Source organism: Hibiscus syriacus, unplaced genomic scaffold (assembly GCF_006381635.1).
Source record: "Hibiscus syriacus cultivar Baekdansim isolate YM2019G1 unplaced genomic scaffold, ASM638163v2 tig00117027_pilon, whole genome shotgun sequence".
Lineage (NCBI taxonomy): Eukaryota > Viridiplantae > Streptophyta > Magnoliopsida > Malvales > Malvaceae > Hibiscus > Hibiscus syriacus.
In genome coordinates this window covers 520,703-536,678 of record NW_024063530.1, presented here as the reverse complement: position 1 = coordinate 536,678, position 15,976 = coordinate 520,703, and the positions used below count along the sequence as shown (strand labels likewise).

The 15,976-nt window shown below is 34.7% G+C and overlaps 1 protein-coding gene and 1 pseudogene across 1 annotated transcript; one reads left to right on the top strand and one right to left on the bottom strand.

Annotated features, from left to right (window-relative positions):
• Positions 1 to 7,993: 7,993 nt before the first annotated feature.
• LOC120196159 (SNF1-related protein kinase regulatory subunit beta-1-like) lies at positions 7,994 to 10,940 on the bottom strand. The gene is made up of 4 exons (XM_039198032.1): positions 10,926 to 10,940; positions 8,997 to 9,226; positions 8,732 to 8,894; positions 7,994 to 8,389 (listed from the first exon to the last, which is right to left on the bottom strand). The coding sequence occupies exons 1-4, from the start codon at positions 10,938 to 10,940 to the stop codon at positions 8,072 to 8,074; spliced, it is 726 nt and encodes a 241-aa protein (XP_039053963.1). The 3' UTR covers positions 7,994 to 8,071.
• A 1,156-nt stretch (positions 10,941 to 12,096) lies between these two features.
• Positions 12,097 to 14,757, top strand: LOC120196199 (annotated as a pseudogene).
• Positions 14,758 to 15,976: the final 1,219 nt, after the last annotated feature.

Genomic DNA, 15,976 nt, shown 5'->3' with positions numbered 1-15,976 from the left:
TGTTTGATAATCAGTTTTATAAAAGCCTTCTAATTTTAATTCTTAAGATACTTGATAATAATATAAAGGGATTGGATATCTGACTTGTTTGGGGTATTTCTCTTAATTTTATTCTACTAAGTCTCGATTCTTTTGGCAACTAAGTCTAAATTAAAAGTTGAAGGAATTATACCTATAGGGTCTATTCTTATAGCCAAGCTGGAAACTTGGAACCTTGAAGAATAAAGGGAAGAAACAAACAAACAAACAAATACTGTAATATAAAGTCATGAACATCTCAAAATATCGAATGGATTAAGATTACTTAGAGATTTATATCTCAAAAGTGGGTTGAAAATCCTGGGTTCTTAAGTTTTAGCTTTAGCTTTTCTTTTCCTCGACAGAAACCAGAATTTCTTTGGATCTTTTTCCTTTTTTGTTGCTTTTTTTCCCTTTTAAAAAGAGATGCAAAAAAGGAAGTTGTTAGTTTGAAGAAGGCGAGAGAAGCATCAAAAAAGAGTGAAATTAAATCAGTGACTCAGTCTTCGTGGCTTTTATTTTATTCAAAAGAAGACGTCGACTTTAGTTTCAAAGTGGTCTGTCACTTTCGTCTCCTACTCATCCCTTAAACTTTAGCCTTAGCCTAATCTAATCCACGCAGATTTTAACATTACAAAGAATTTCAGGTTTGCCAATTTTGCAGGTTTACTAAAGATTTGAGTTCATGTCTGTAGATGTATACGGTATGAATAATCAGTTATACTTTTAAAACGAAAATTTCAGTTGATTAGTATAATGCCGTAATAATGAAAATTTTGAAGGGATTAAAAGTGAATTACACCATTACTTAGGGGTTGTTAAATTTTGATATATTTTTATTAATATTGTATTTATGATATTTATAAAGTTGCATAGTGAGAGTATATGTTGTTTGAGAGTGAATGTATTCAGTAAACAAAGAGGGAAGATGATATTTAAGGCTAAATGATTGAAGTTGCAATGAAGATTAAGAGAATCCAAAGGGTAGGAACGGAGGGACCCAAAATATAAATGGGTGGGGGTAAATCAGCGAAGTTGACATTACTTTTTAAATGCTTATATATATAATCATCGGTAATTGATGAATAAATCTATATTGTATATTATAAAGGTGAAGATAGGCCTCCTAACTTAATTTATTATATTATTCTCATATATCATAATTTAAATCTCTGATTTTATTTGAGGAATCTAAAGACTCATCTACTAGTTATTTTGCTTTTAATGGCTGCTAGCCAAGCTCTTTACTGTTTGAAAGGAGGAGGAAACGCCACCACCACTAGCCACGGTTTCCCAATTATTTATTCCTTCATATTATTATGCATGATTGAGTAATGATGATGAAAACATGAAAGTGACATCATTCATATTATATATAAATTAAATTATTGCATGGATTAAAATCGTAAATGTTAAAATTCAAAAATCAAAATTACTGGAGTTCCCATGATTCAATGAATAAAGTCTTCGAGGTTGTGTATCCATGCATGACAAATTGCTACGTTACGTATTGCATTAAAATGACTCTAAAGGACTAAGCCAATGCTCGGGAAGTTATACCGTACGACAGCTTTAATATACGGTTAAGGAAAGACGTTACCGGTTTTGTTATTATATTTTTAACAAAACCGGTTAAAAATACCTAAAATATTATTATTTTTACCGATTTTGTTATTATTGTGCGTTTTACCGAGCTTGGTAATATATACGGTAAAACGTTACCTAAAATATTATTTTTTTCTATTGAATATATTACCAAACCTTGTAAAACGTCCAATAATAACAAAATCAATAGAAATAATAATGTTTTTCCGTAATTTCTTATCAATTTTTTTTTAAAAAAATAATAATAAAATTGATAATAACTTTTATTAACTGTATATAACTGTATATTAAACTGTGGCAAGTAAAACTTCTTTTCCATGTAAAAACAATGAAACAAAAGCAATTAACAGAGTGATGAATTATGAAACTTTTACATAAAGGTAAGAACATGCTTCACTTTCGCTGAGTAGGATTGGATGGGACTTGGGTGTGAACTGGAAACATAAAGGTCTGCGGCGTCTGGGCCGATGTTGCATCACACATCGATTCAGCAAGGATATACAGAAGGAGCTGGGTGAGAATAATCGTAGCATTAAAAATTTTAAATTCTCTTCTTTATATTTCTTTATTGATAATTTTTTTACTTTATCTAAAATTTTATAAATTCAGCCGTCTTAAACCTAAAATATTACGTTTTCCTTTCTATCTTGATTCTTGAGACCTTTCCTGTATCTCCTTTATTGCGATGTGACATAATATTAATGAACTATTCTCATACATTTGCATTGGGTATCTTATATCCAACGAATATTATGATAAATAAAAATAGATAAATACTTTTAAATATATTAAAAAAACACTTAAAAACTGAAGATATTGTCATATGCATATATATTTTAAATATACCCATATCCATATTCAATATTTATTTTGGAAACTAACTCAATTTCTCAAAAGTTTCAAGCTCAAGTAACAGTGATTTATTTACCAAAACCGAAGAGTTATAGCATCATTGAAAAGTTGAATCATGGGCTTGAACTTTCTAAGTTTTGCAGAAGGGTCAGCCGAGAATTACCATAGAAAATCCAAAAGAGCCCAAAGCTTTATTATAATCCAAAATAGCATCGCAGTTGCTCAACTTTCACACGCAAGTAAGACGGCTAATTTTTTCAATATGCAAACGTTTGAGGTAAATGTTGCAGAAGACGGCTATCGGATAGAGTAAAATCGTAATTGATAATTTGAGAACATAAAAATGAAGATAAAAGAGACACAAAATTTACGTGGAAAACCCCTAAATAATATAGGGTAAAAACTACGGACAACGGTAGAAGAATTTCACTATAAGAAAATAGGAATTACAACTTCTCTCGATCTACTAAGGAGAAAACAATGATAATTCTCTCTTGATAAAAAGGAGAAAATAACTCTCAAGAAACTATCTAAATTCTCTCTAGTATTGGAAGAAAGCTAGAATGCTTTTGGGATGATTTTGAAGCTAAATGAGCTAGGGTGTTTATAGGTGAAGCTTAAGGACTAATTTGTAAATACCCTAAACTTTAGTGACTAAACTTTTTAATTTTCCCTTTCTCATTTTCAACAATTACAACCCCTTTTTTTACTTAGCATATTTCGGTGAATTTAATTTATTTATTTTTTTCTCCAACTTTCAACTTGCACCGAAAGGTGCATTGAATTTTCAACAATCTCCCACTTGAAGATTTGATTAGAACAATCATATTTTCACACCATTCTTTCTATCTTGTACCTTCATGTTGCTTACGTTTCTGACAGGCCACAAGAGGATCGACACCAAGTAAACTTATCAGCATTTATCGCCTTTATCAAGAAATCTGCTATGTTCTCTTTGGTATGGATTTTCTGCATATATACCGTCACTTCTTCCACCTTTTCACGAATGAAGTGGTATTGTACTCGTATGTGTTTTGTTATTGAATGAAATGTTAGATTCATTGCTAGATGCAAGGCGCTTTGACTGTCACAAAACATAGAGACATACTCTTGACTGTGCCCAAGCTCCTCCAATAGCATCTTCAACCAAATTGCTTGTTTACTGGCTTGTGTAGCTGCTACATATTATGCCTCTGTTGTGGATGTAGCCACAACTGACTGCAATTTTGAAACCCAGCTTACAGCTCCACCAGCAACTTTGAACATATATCCTATAGTAGATTTGCTTTTATCCAAATCGCCTGCATAGTCAGAATCTACATACCCATTGATTAGTAAGTTTGATCCTCTATAATATAATGCAACATTCGAGGTCCCTTTGATGTATCTCAGGATCCTCTTTACTGTATTTCAATACTCTTTTCCTAGATTCGCCATGTACCGACTAGCCACTCCCACTGCTTGTGCAATGTCTGGTCTTGTGCATATCATAGCGAACATTAAACTTCCCACTGCTGATGCATACGGTACTCGAGACATCTCCATCCTCTCTTTTTCACTGCTAGGACTCATACTGGAGGATAATTTGAAGTTAATATGAAGAGGGGTAGAAATTGGCTTACAATCTTGCATGTTGAATCGTGACAAGATCTTCTTCAAGTAATTCTTTTGTGAAAGCCAAATCTTCCTATTACTTCTGTCTCGGTGAATTTGCATCCCTAGAATCTTGTTTGCTGATCCCAAGTCCTTCATTTCAAATTCCCTAGCCAGTTGTGCCTTCAATTCGTCAATATGATCTTTGTTGGGTCTTGCAACCAACATGTCATCCACATACAACAACAATATAACAAAATTGTTATCACCAGACCTCTTGAAATAAGCACAAGGGTCTGCATAAAGTATGTTGTATCCAAGGCACATAATGAAGGAATCAAATCTCTTATACCAACACCTCAGCGCCTGCTTTAGATCGTACAGAGATTTGTTCAACCTGCAAACCAAGTTCTTCTTTTCTTTTTCTTCAAAAACTTCAGGTTGGAGCATATAAATTTCTTCTTCAAGATTTCTATGAAGAAAAGCTGTTTTAACATCTAGCTGCTCTAGATGTAAGTTCAATGTAGCACACATTGTCAAAACTACTCGAACTGTTGTTAGTCGAACCACAGGAGAAAAAATTTCATTGAAATCAATACCTTCTTTCTGAGCATATCCTTTGACCACCAGTCTTGCACGATACCTCTCAACTTGATCGTCACCATTTCGCTTGATTTTGAAGACTCATTTGTTACCAATTGGCTTCCTTCCTTGTGGTAGTGGCACAAGGTCCCATGTATTATTTTTATGAAGGACTTCAATTTCTTCTTGCATCGCCATCATCCACAGTGAAGCATCTGAGCTGTTTATTGTCTCCTGGTATGTTTATGGCTCACCGTCCTCTATTAAAAAGCAGTATGCAATATTACCTTCTATAACATAATCTGAGTGCCAATTGGGACGTCTTCTCACACGATCTGATTGACGAGTTGTTGGAGCTTCATAACTCTCTGGTTCTTGTTCATCATGTGTTGGTTCTGCTTCAGAAGAATCTTCTTTTTCAAACTCTTTTTCCACATGTATCTGAGTAGTCTCTGACTTTTCAGCACATCATCTTCTTCTTTTCTTTGTAGTTTATCTTCTACAAAGATAACATCTCTGTTGATGATCACTTTGCGGGCAGTGGGATCCCACAAACGATACCCCTTTACTCCATCAGCATACCCCAAGAATTTGCATTTCCTGGATTTTGGATCCAACTTTGAGATTTCTTGGGAGTTGTACATCACATACACAATACTTCCAAATACATAGAGGTTTGAATAATCAGCTGGTTTACCAGTCCACATCTCCATTGGTGTCTTCAGCTCTATTGCAGTTGATGGAGCTCGATTCACCAAATAACAGGCGGTATTGACTTCTTCTGCCCAGAAAGATTTTTCTAGGCCTGCATCCCTCAACATTGCTCTTGTTCTTTCTAACAAAGTTCTGTTCATCCGCTCTGCCACTCCATTTTGTTGAGGAGTGTTCGCAACTGTGAACTATCTTTTGATGCATTCTTTCCTGCAAAAGTCATCAAATTTTTCGCTTGTGTATTCTCCTCCATTATCTGTTCTGAAACACTTGATCTTATTTTCAGAATCAAGTTCAACCCGCGCTTTGAAGTTTTTGAAAGTTGAAAACACATCTGACTTCTTTTTAATAGGGTACACCCAACATCTCTTGGAGTAATCATCAATAAATGAGACAAAGTATTGTGCTCCGCCTAGAGATGTAACTGGTGCTTTCCATACGTCAAAGTGAACCAATTCTAGAACACTTTTGCCTCTAGAATTTGATGTGTTGAATTTCAACCGGTGTTGCTTACTTGTTATGCAATGCTCACACAAAGGAAGTGATACCTTTGTTAAGCCTGAAAGTAGCTTTTGCTCCACAAGGACTTTCATTCCTTGTTCTGACATGTGGCCAAGTTTCTGATGTCATAGCATTGCAGAATCTGAACTACATGAGGCAACAGAGGCTTCTGCTTCTAGCAAAGTCTCTCCCTTCAGCATGTACAAATTTGCTGCTATCTTTTCGCTTTTCAGCACCACAAGCGCTCCACGGAACACCTTCATGATTCCTTTCCGTGTTTGAATATTGCTTGCATTATTATCCAACAATCTGTAGGATAATAAATTTTTCTTCAGGCCTTTCACGTGTTGCACATCTCGAATAACTTTAATGGTTTCATCATACATCTTCAATTTGATGGTTCCCATGCCAACGATCTCTAAGGAATGATCATTATAACTATACACAGATCCTCCTGAGACAGGTTCATAATGATGAAACCATTCTCTTTTTGAGGTCATGTGATATGTTGCTCCTGAATCAATGAGTCATATATCTGCAAATCTTTTTCTGCCTTCCACGGTGGTTGACGTTTCACAACATAGAGCATCTTCATCATCTGAAGTATTTGCGATATTGCCTTGTGGGTTGGAGTTTTTATTTAGACTCCAACAATCCTTCTTCAAGTGACCCTTCTTTCTACAGTTATAGCACTTTAAATTCTTCTTGCTCCTCGACTTCGATCTACCATATTTGTGACTGCTGCTTTGGCCACGTTCTGTTGATCTCCCTTTCATCATTGTCAACGCTTCTGCTTGTTGCAGATTTACTTGTCTGTCTTCCTTGTTCTTACGCCGATTTTCTTCTTGGAGAACAGCAGTTGCAACGTCATCGAAGACTAGACTGGTGACATTACTGTTTGTCAAGTTTATGATGAGTTGATCATACGAATCAGGTAGACTTTGAAGTAGAAGTTCAACACGTTCTTATTCTCATATTATACATCTTAAGGATGTAAGCTGAGAAAATAACGTGTTCAGTGTGTTTAAGTGCTCCGTCACTGAAGTAGATTCTGACATACTGAGAGTGTACAATTTCCTCTTAAGGAAAATTTTATTGTGCAGCGATGTGGCCTCATACAATTTGGTGAGATTATCCCATATCTCCTTAGTTGTCTTCTTCTCCTCGATGCTTGACAATACTTCATCTGCTAATGTTAGATGAAAGTTTGCCATAGCATTCTCGTCCATTTCAATCCATTTGTTATCATCTGTGAAATCCATCGGCCTTTCACTGATAGCTGCTAAACAACCGTCTTTCCTCAGGATGACCTTCATCTTCAATTTCCACAATGAGAAATTTCTCCCATTGAATTTTTCAATATCAAATTTCGTTGCCATAACTTCTTTTACGTATAGCTCCCACTATTTCACTATCGTGAATAGTTCTCTGGAACCTTCAAAGAATGGATAATAACTTCTTACTTTCTTATGTTGAAGGATCCACCTTTTGGTGACAACCACAAAGATAATAAGCAGATATTACACACTCTAATCTGGCCCGGATACCAATTGTTGCGGAAGACGGCTATCGGATAAAGAAAATCGCAACTGATAATTTGAAAAAATAAAAATGAAGATAAAAGAGACACAAAATTTACGTGGAAAACCCCTAAATAATATAGGGTAAAAACCACGAACAACGGTAGAAGAATTTCACTATGAGAAAATATGAATTACAACTTCTCTCGATCTACCAAGGAGAAAACAATGATAATTCTCTCTTGATAAAAAGGAGAAAATAACTCTCAAGAAACTCTCTAAATTCTCTCTAGTATTGGAAGAAAGCTAGAATGCTTTTAGGATGATTTTGAAGCTAAATGAGCTAGGGTATTTATAGGTGAAGCTGAAGGCCTAATTTGTAAATATCCTAAACTTTAGTGACTAAACTTTGTAATTTTCCCTTTCTCATTTTCAACAATTATAACCCTTTTTTTGACTTTGCATATTTCGGTGGATTTAATTAATTTATTTTTTTCTCCAACTTTCAACTTGCACCGAAAGGTACATTGAATTTTCAACAGTAAACGACCGTTAAGAGCACAAATTTACAAAGAGTTCATGTTGCTCACGTTAAAAGTGTTGAAGCACGGTCTATAAAACAAGGTACCTTCAACAAATGTGAAAGTTACTTTGGTTTCTTTACAGAGTCAAGCATGGGGAAGCAGGTATTACCTTTTGAGTGGCTTATGGAATACAACAGTCACGTACTTGGACTCGAACCTATGGGTCAATCCGAGGGCAACAGCAGACTGAGATGCCCATACTTTCTCTATGAAAAGGTAGTTAAGTACAACATGTTGAGGCTTCGAGGATGATGCTCCATCATGGTTGTCTGTCTCGAGGACGGTTAAATGTAGCTGGGATGTGACTACAGCAGGCTCCTTCACAAAATCTTCTTCGGTTGGAAATGCCTGACCATAACTGGAATTTGGAGATGCCGGAGCCTCGAACTCAGCTACACTATCTAGATTTTCAGGTACAGAGTCCTGCATGGAATAGCGGAAGTCATTAAAAATACAAAAGCAAAAAAACTAGACAAGAATTACCGAGATCTCCGTTATGGATAAGAAAAGAGAGTGAAGTAATAAAATCATTATTGATATGTTTTAGACAAGAGAGAACCTATGTAGCACACGTCTTTGTTATTCGTCCTGTGTGCTCAAAACAATATATACCTTAAACCTCTCTTTTTAGCTTTTAAGCAACAACACATGTTAAATTTGTAACTGCACAGTTTTGAATGCCAATCATTCATGCTATGCAACCCAAGTAAAAATAAACGTACATGATTCAAAAGTGAGCAAGAGGACATATAAGAAGATACATACATGAACATCAAGAAGATTACAGACGTGGCCCATTTCATCAGATACAAAAGGCAGATCGGGTGTATATCTCCATTCACCATCGACAATGAACTTGTAATGGTATACGCCGGATGGAAGGACCAAAAGAATTGAGTGGTCCTTACCTGATCTCTGCAGTGTCTTCCTGCAAAAGAATAACAGTAGACTCTATTATGTTAGGTTTTGGATAAGAGAGGAACAGCAGATTTCTTATGCATGAAATGTGCATCTGTAACTACAGAGCTACCTTAATCTCCAATTGTCCCAAGAACCTTCCACGGCCACATTATTACCACCATAATTCCATGTAATAATGACAGGGATTCCTTTCTCGGACGGACTATCGAAAACCACAGGAGAATCATGCCGCCAAGCTTGGTTGAAAAAGGAATGACCATCAGTTCTTGGTAAGGGAGCTACAGGATCCTGAAAATGCACCAAAAATAACCAACCTATCAGTTGAAACTTGAAAGGCCACTACTCAGATGGAAAAAACTCTACTGAAAAGGTAAACCATCAGCATACTTCTCCTTCTCCTAACTTTTGCAATCCAAATAACAGGCCAAGGCATAAAATGATGAATACATGTATATAACATATGCCCTGGCCCCCAATAATTTTTAAGAAATAAAAATAACTATCTGACTGGTAAAGGAGACTAACAGATAAAAAGAACATAAATTTATTATTCTAATGGTCATAATTAGTTATTTGCCTTAAATGGTGAATAATTATTTTTAATATATTTATCAATTATTAATTTAATTAGAATTTTGAATGTATTTATATATTACATTATAAAAAATAAATTTATTAATCTAATGATCATAATTAATCATGTGCTTTAAATGATGAAGAATTTTTTTTTTAATTATCATATTATAATATTAGTTGCCAATTAAAGTTTATAACCTACAAGTCAAGTAAATATCAAGTTAGGTCAGTATACATATATTAAAATTTTAAAATTAAATGATTAATCAATTATTATATCATAATAATGATTTAAACTTATTGATATTTAAAATTATTTTATATAATCTAATTTCTAATATAATAAAATTAATAATAAATAAATAATTTAGTAAAATTAATTTAATTGTTATAAATAATTTTTTAATCTAATGATCATAACTAATATAGAAAGTAATTTTATTATAATCTAATGGTCATGACTAATTTGTTTTAGCTGTGTGCTTGTTAATATATAAGGATGTGAATTAGGTTTCAATCACATCATGTTATGTCATATCGAATTTGATAAATGTTATATCATGTTAATTTAATGATTTGATTTAGATCAAATCGAGTTCGAATCAAATCAATTCAAATCATTTTCAGATTAATTTGAAATCAATCGATTAAACCTCTTAGAAGATAAATGTGAATACATGGATTGATGGGATGATTGGTTTCTGCACCATGAGCTATAGTCTACTAGACTCACATCCAGATGATTGTCGCTCAAGTTGCGTTGCTCGACGAAAGAAGAGGAAGAAAGATGAATATAATGAAAATGGGTCATTTCTCTTTCTTTTTTTAGCGATATTGATGAATGTTTAGAAGTTTGTTCTCCCTTTTAATGCAATATAATGAAAATGAACAACATTCATAAACATTCCTAAACCGGAGGTTCATTATGTTAGCTTGGATGGTTACGTGAACATTATTAATTTCAACATTGATATTATAATAATCAATTATAAATTTGGTCAATGAGTTTATAATATTAATAATTTTAAATTTATAGTAATACTCATGTTCATAAATTTTTGTAATACATAACAATTTAAAATAAGTTAATATTGATCATCTGAATGACAAATGATGATTAATGATGGTTTATCCTAGTTGATATAGACAAATTATCGTTAAATTAATACATGATGAAAAATTAATTGTTTAAACTATACTCTTTATTAACAATACATTTTTAAAGAATAATTGCTTAAAATAGGTGTCTAACGCTTTGTCCGTTGCATTTTTAAATTTCTATGTCATAATAATCGCTAAATTTTACCATTAACTAATACATGTCGCCCCTCATATTTTTTTTAGTTTTTTTAAAAATTAATTTTTTATAAAAAAAACTCACATCTTTTCTTATTTTATGCAAAACACCCCAAAATCATAAACCCTAAAATCCCTATTTCAAATTTTGATAAACCCTACCCACCAATGATGGATCCATCTTCCTTCCAATATCAAAATAAGTAGAAGAGAAATGAGATCGATTTATGGTCGATTTGTGGTGACTTTTGATTAGCAACCAGTTTAGGGGTGACGACAAGGGATTGGTCAGTAATGGTGTCCAACGATTGGTGGATATATGGTCGGCGACAGCAACAACGACCAACGAAAGAGTTGTATAATTTAGGTTTAGGAATTTTAGAAGTCTTTTGATATTTTTGAAACATTTTGATTTTTAAATAATAATAATAATTTTATTTTTTAAAATAAAATTTCAAAAAAAATATGAGACGACACGTGTCAGTTAACAACATAATTTAACAGTCGTTACAACGTAGGCACCTAAAATATAACGGAAAAAACGTTAAACACATACTTTAATTTAAAAATTATAAGCACCTAAAATTAATTTTGGTATAATTTGGACATTTTTTAACCTTAAACCTTAAATTAAATGATAAAAAATTATGGAGATGAAAAAAATTATAAAAAGACTTTTAGAAGGAATTTAATCCTTTGGTACAAGGAAAAGTTTTTAAAAAAAAAATAATATGGAGTAAGTATAAGAAATTATATATTTAAAGATAACTTTTAATCATTTAACACTCTTGACATTTATGGTAATCAAACTCAAAACCTCAACCATCAATATCATCACTAATTGTATAACGATGGATAACCAAAATAAAATTAAAATGTAATGTTATGTATAATTTTAAAATAAAAAATAGTTGGATGATCAAAACGAAATAAAAATGATAATTAGAATACTAACATGTAATTTATCCCATATTTAAAGACTATGTGATGTGATCAGAATAATTAATACTAAATTAATATAAATATTTTATAAATATATAAACTAGTATTAGATATGAAATCAATTTTATTTAAAAGGGAATGAAAAACCAACTCGCTTTTTCAATTTTTTACCCGATGAATCACAGACTAAATCAATAATAATAAAACATTTGAAAAAAAATGATAAAAAAATCATGATTGCATATATGAAAACAGATCATATTAAAGGGTAATACGAAAACAAGCCCGGTCCATCTATCATTGGGTCCGGGTAGAAATCATGGGCTTAGATCCGACCCTTAAACCAATCTCAATAAGGAGACAGATCAGATAAGTTATATCTATGTTTTACCAGAAACCATATTCTCCCCCTCCCCCGCCCCGACAAATCAATCTTTCGAATCTACGTTTTCTCCATGGCTAAGAAGCGAAAGCAACGATCTTCTGCGGTCGAACCCACTAAAACGGCAGCGGATCCTCAACCAATCGAAGAAGAAGAGCAACAACAACATCAGAATACATACCCGAAATCCGAAACCTAAAGTAGAAGAGGAACAACTTCAGGAAGTTGAGGAGGAAGTTGAAGAAGAAGTAGAAGAGGAGTTGAAGAGGAAGAGGAAGTGGAGCTGGATGAGGACGAGGACGAGGAGGAAGAAGAGGACGAAGAGGACGACGATGAAGAAGAAGCGGAAAACCAAACCCTAGATGGAAATGGAGCTCCGAAAGGAACGAGTCAAGAAGATGAATTGGACGACGAGCCTTTCGAGACACTTCTACAACCGTTTGGGAAAGATCAATTGATTACCCTTATTAAGAAAGCAGTCGAGAAGCACCCAGAGTTCATCTCGTCGGTTCGTGAGCTTGCCGATGTGGACCCCTCTCAACGGAAGATCTTCGTTCACGGTCTCAGTTGGGATAGCACCGCTGAAACCCTCACCGCCGAATTTTCTAAATATGGGAAATCGAAGAATGCAAAGCGGTTACGGATAGGGTTTCCGGGAAATCCAAGGGTTATGCTTTTATTCTATTTAAACATCGTAGTGGAGCTCGCCGGGCTTTGAAACAGCCCCAGAAGAAGATTGGGAATAGAACTACTTCTTGTCAGTTGGCTTCGCAAGGGCCGGTTCCAGCACCGCCTCCAACTGCGCCGCCTTTATCTGAGTATACTCAGAGGAAGATTTTGTTAGTAACGTTTCTGCTGAAATAAACCCCGAGAAGTTGCTTGTGTTTTTTTAAACAGTTTGGTGAAATTGAGGAAGGTCCGTTGGGCCTTGATAAGCATACAGGGAAACCGAAAGGGTTTGCGCTTTTTGTATACAGGTCGGTTGAGAGTGCAAGGAAGGCCTTAGAGGAGCCACACAAGAATTTTGAAGGTCATGTTTTGCATTGCCAGAAGGCCATTGATGGACCAAAACCGACTAAAGGTGGTTATGCAGGAGGTGCTTCTTATGGGCAACATCAGCCGTACCAGCAGCACAAGCAAGGGCAACATCAGAATCAGTCTCGTTACCATCATGCTAAAAAGGGGAAGTACTCTTCTAGTGGATCTGAGACCGGTCATTTGATGGCTCCATCTGGGCCTGCTGCAGTGGGAGTGGGATTCAACCCTGGAGTTGCTGCTGCTGGGTTGAACCCTGGGGTGGCTCTTACTGCTCCAGCTTTAAACCCAGTGCTTGGACAGGCTTTGACTGCGTTGCTTGCTTCCCAGGGTTCTGGTTTGGGGCTTGGTAATTTGCTTGGAGGGCTTGGTGGTGCCCCTGTTAATCAGGGAGCACCTGCTGCAGGTTATGGTGGTCAGGTTACAGGAGGCTACGGGAACCAGATGGGAGTACAGGGTGGGTATCAGAACCCACAGATGGGGCAGGGCGGTGCTGGTAGGAATCAGCCTGGTGGTGGTGCTCCTTACATGGGATAGTATGTAAGCCCTAAGGTAACCAGATATAGTTTTTTGTAGTTTATTTACTTTTTATTTTTTGCATTTGCCTTGACTTTATGCATAATAGACCTCACAGATGAGAAAAAAAATCTAATTGAGTTACATGTTTTGGTGCATAACTAAATATGATCTCACAGAATGGGGATGACTTTGTGTAGGGTCAGGTTTGTTTATTGGGAAGCGGAAAAAGAATTTAGTAGAAATGAGTAGTACATGTTTGCTTTAAGTTTTTGAAGCACATGAAGGTTTGTTTTAAGTGTCAACAGTATTTAGCTGTTGGCTCGTAATTAATTTCACCACGATTGAAGGACAACAACACTTAGTATGTTTTACTTTGAAGTTAATTGTTGAATACTAGTTTTACAAGCTTGCTGGTTTGTGGTGATTGATTAATCCTCTTAATATGGACGTTGTATATGATTGAATCTTAACTTATATATTTTCTGATGGTACATATGGCTTATTACCAAAAATTTATAACTATTTATATTCTGTTAAATTTTATTTGTAATGTTAGTTACCTCACAACTTATGAAACACTTTCTTTCATCTCTTTTTTTTTCTCATTGCCAAATTTAAATTTTAGTTGGTTAAATTTTGTTAACAAAAATCGCATTTGGTTTTGCCAAAGGTATGGAAATTCATTTCAATCTTCTCATGGATATTTTCCTTAAATCTTTATTTTTTGAAAGTTGTTTTTTTTATGATTTTATTCATTGTGCAGATTCTCTCATAGATGCATCAATCATTTTGTTTTCGACTGGTGATTCTGAAGTTCAGGAACTCATGCAAACGTGGTCTTTAAATTTGTAACAAAAAATGCCTACTATAAAGATCAGAGATCTCAAACATGTATTTTCGTTTCTATTTTAGTAGTTTCCCCGTCGCTTATTTTAAAAAAGATGTACTATTTTGGCTTGAAGATTTGTTTCTTGAAAATTGTTTGGGAACAGGTAGAGTTTCCTAGCAGTGGACAGAGTGCCTTTTAAGGTTTTCAACTGTGTTGCTCAAACACTTAACATTTGCGTCCTTTTTTCTTAAATCAACTGATGTTTTATGGTGACTATTTCTTATTAATTTAGTTTAAAGCGAGGCAGCCTTTTTTTCTGGGTATTGTTTATATTTTCTTGCTGACTAAGGGTTTTATAAACCTGCGTTACCTTATTAATTGCATGGAATTTTTTCCTCGTGTATGGTTCCCCGTTTTAACTCCATATAGAATAGATTACTGTGCTGTTACTTTTGTGATATGCTCTTTAGCATAACAGATGATGGGGTCATTAACTACAAATATTGGATGAAATGAGATTTCAAACTGCAGGTACGAATATGATGGTTATGTAGTTCCGCCTGCTGCTTACATGCCTAATGTATTCTTAACAGAAGTGCCGCCAGCTTCAACTAACCTTCCAGCCCCAGCCCCCTTTTCCCCTGTCGTGTGTCTCTCATTGGTGGATAACCTTTTGCCGTAGGAAGGGGAACAAATGGAGTTGTCGGTGTTCTTCTTCTGTCGATGACTGCTGAAATGATTTCTTTGTCTTCATGACACCATTTGTTGTTTTCCTAACTGAGTTGTTTGTGCTGGGAAGATGGAATCAACTTGACTTGGAAGGTTCTAGATATGTTTTGCATATGATAACCGGTTCATGTATGTGTGTGAATATGCATGTTGTCCACAAACGCCCTCATCTTGTTTGAGGGACTTGGATTAATGGGGCAAGAATCTGCTGTTAGTTGAGTTGAAGGGACAGCCGAACCAGTGAAGCCGAAGAATGTATTCCATCTGGAGGCATAATATGTTGTCCACGAATGCCCTCATCTCTAGATTACCCAACTGAAATTGCAGCTTCAGATTATTGCTCCTGATGCATGAAAAACAGGAATCCTGGGTAGATATATCCCTGCATGCAATGCTATGTATATTTATCTACAACGATGGGGAAACGCTATAGCTATACAACAAAACATTTGGATAACCAAGATATGTGTTTTTCATTGGAAACAATTTCCCCTTAGGGGAATGCGGAGATGGAGATAAAGAAAAAAAAAATTACATTAGTGAAAAAGCAGCGTTGTACGGTGGACGATGGATAGGTTACTCTCTTTGAGAGTTAAACTTGATTTGGAGAAACAAAAGAAAATTAAATTGAGTTTATTGAATTGAATAAACTAAGTTATTTGGTTTTTAAGTTTTGAGTCTTTTAATTTTACAATTTAAATAAATAAAATATTTTTTAAGATAAATTAAGCATTTAGTTATTTGACTATCACTTTGGTTTAATATTTCTTTCTTTGGTGTT

Coding starts and splice junctions, on each gene's coding strand:
- LOC120196159 (XM_039198032.1), bottom strand. Junction 8,895..8,996: donor TGGGACAATTGGAGATTAAG/GTAGCTCTGTAG, acceptor ATTCTTTTGCAG/GAAGACACTGCAGAGATCAG. Junction 8,390..8,731: donor GTAATCTTCTTGATGTTCAT/GTATGTATCTTC, acceptor TATTCCATGCAG/GACTCTGTACCTGAAAATCT.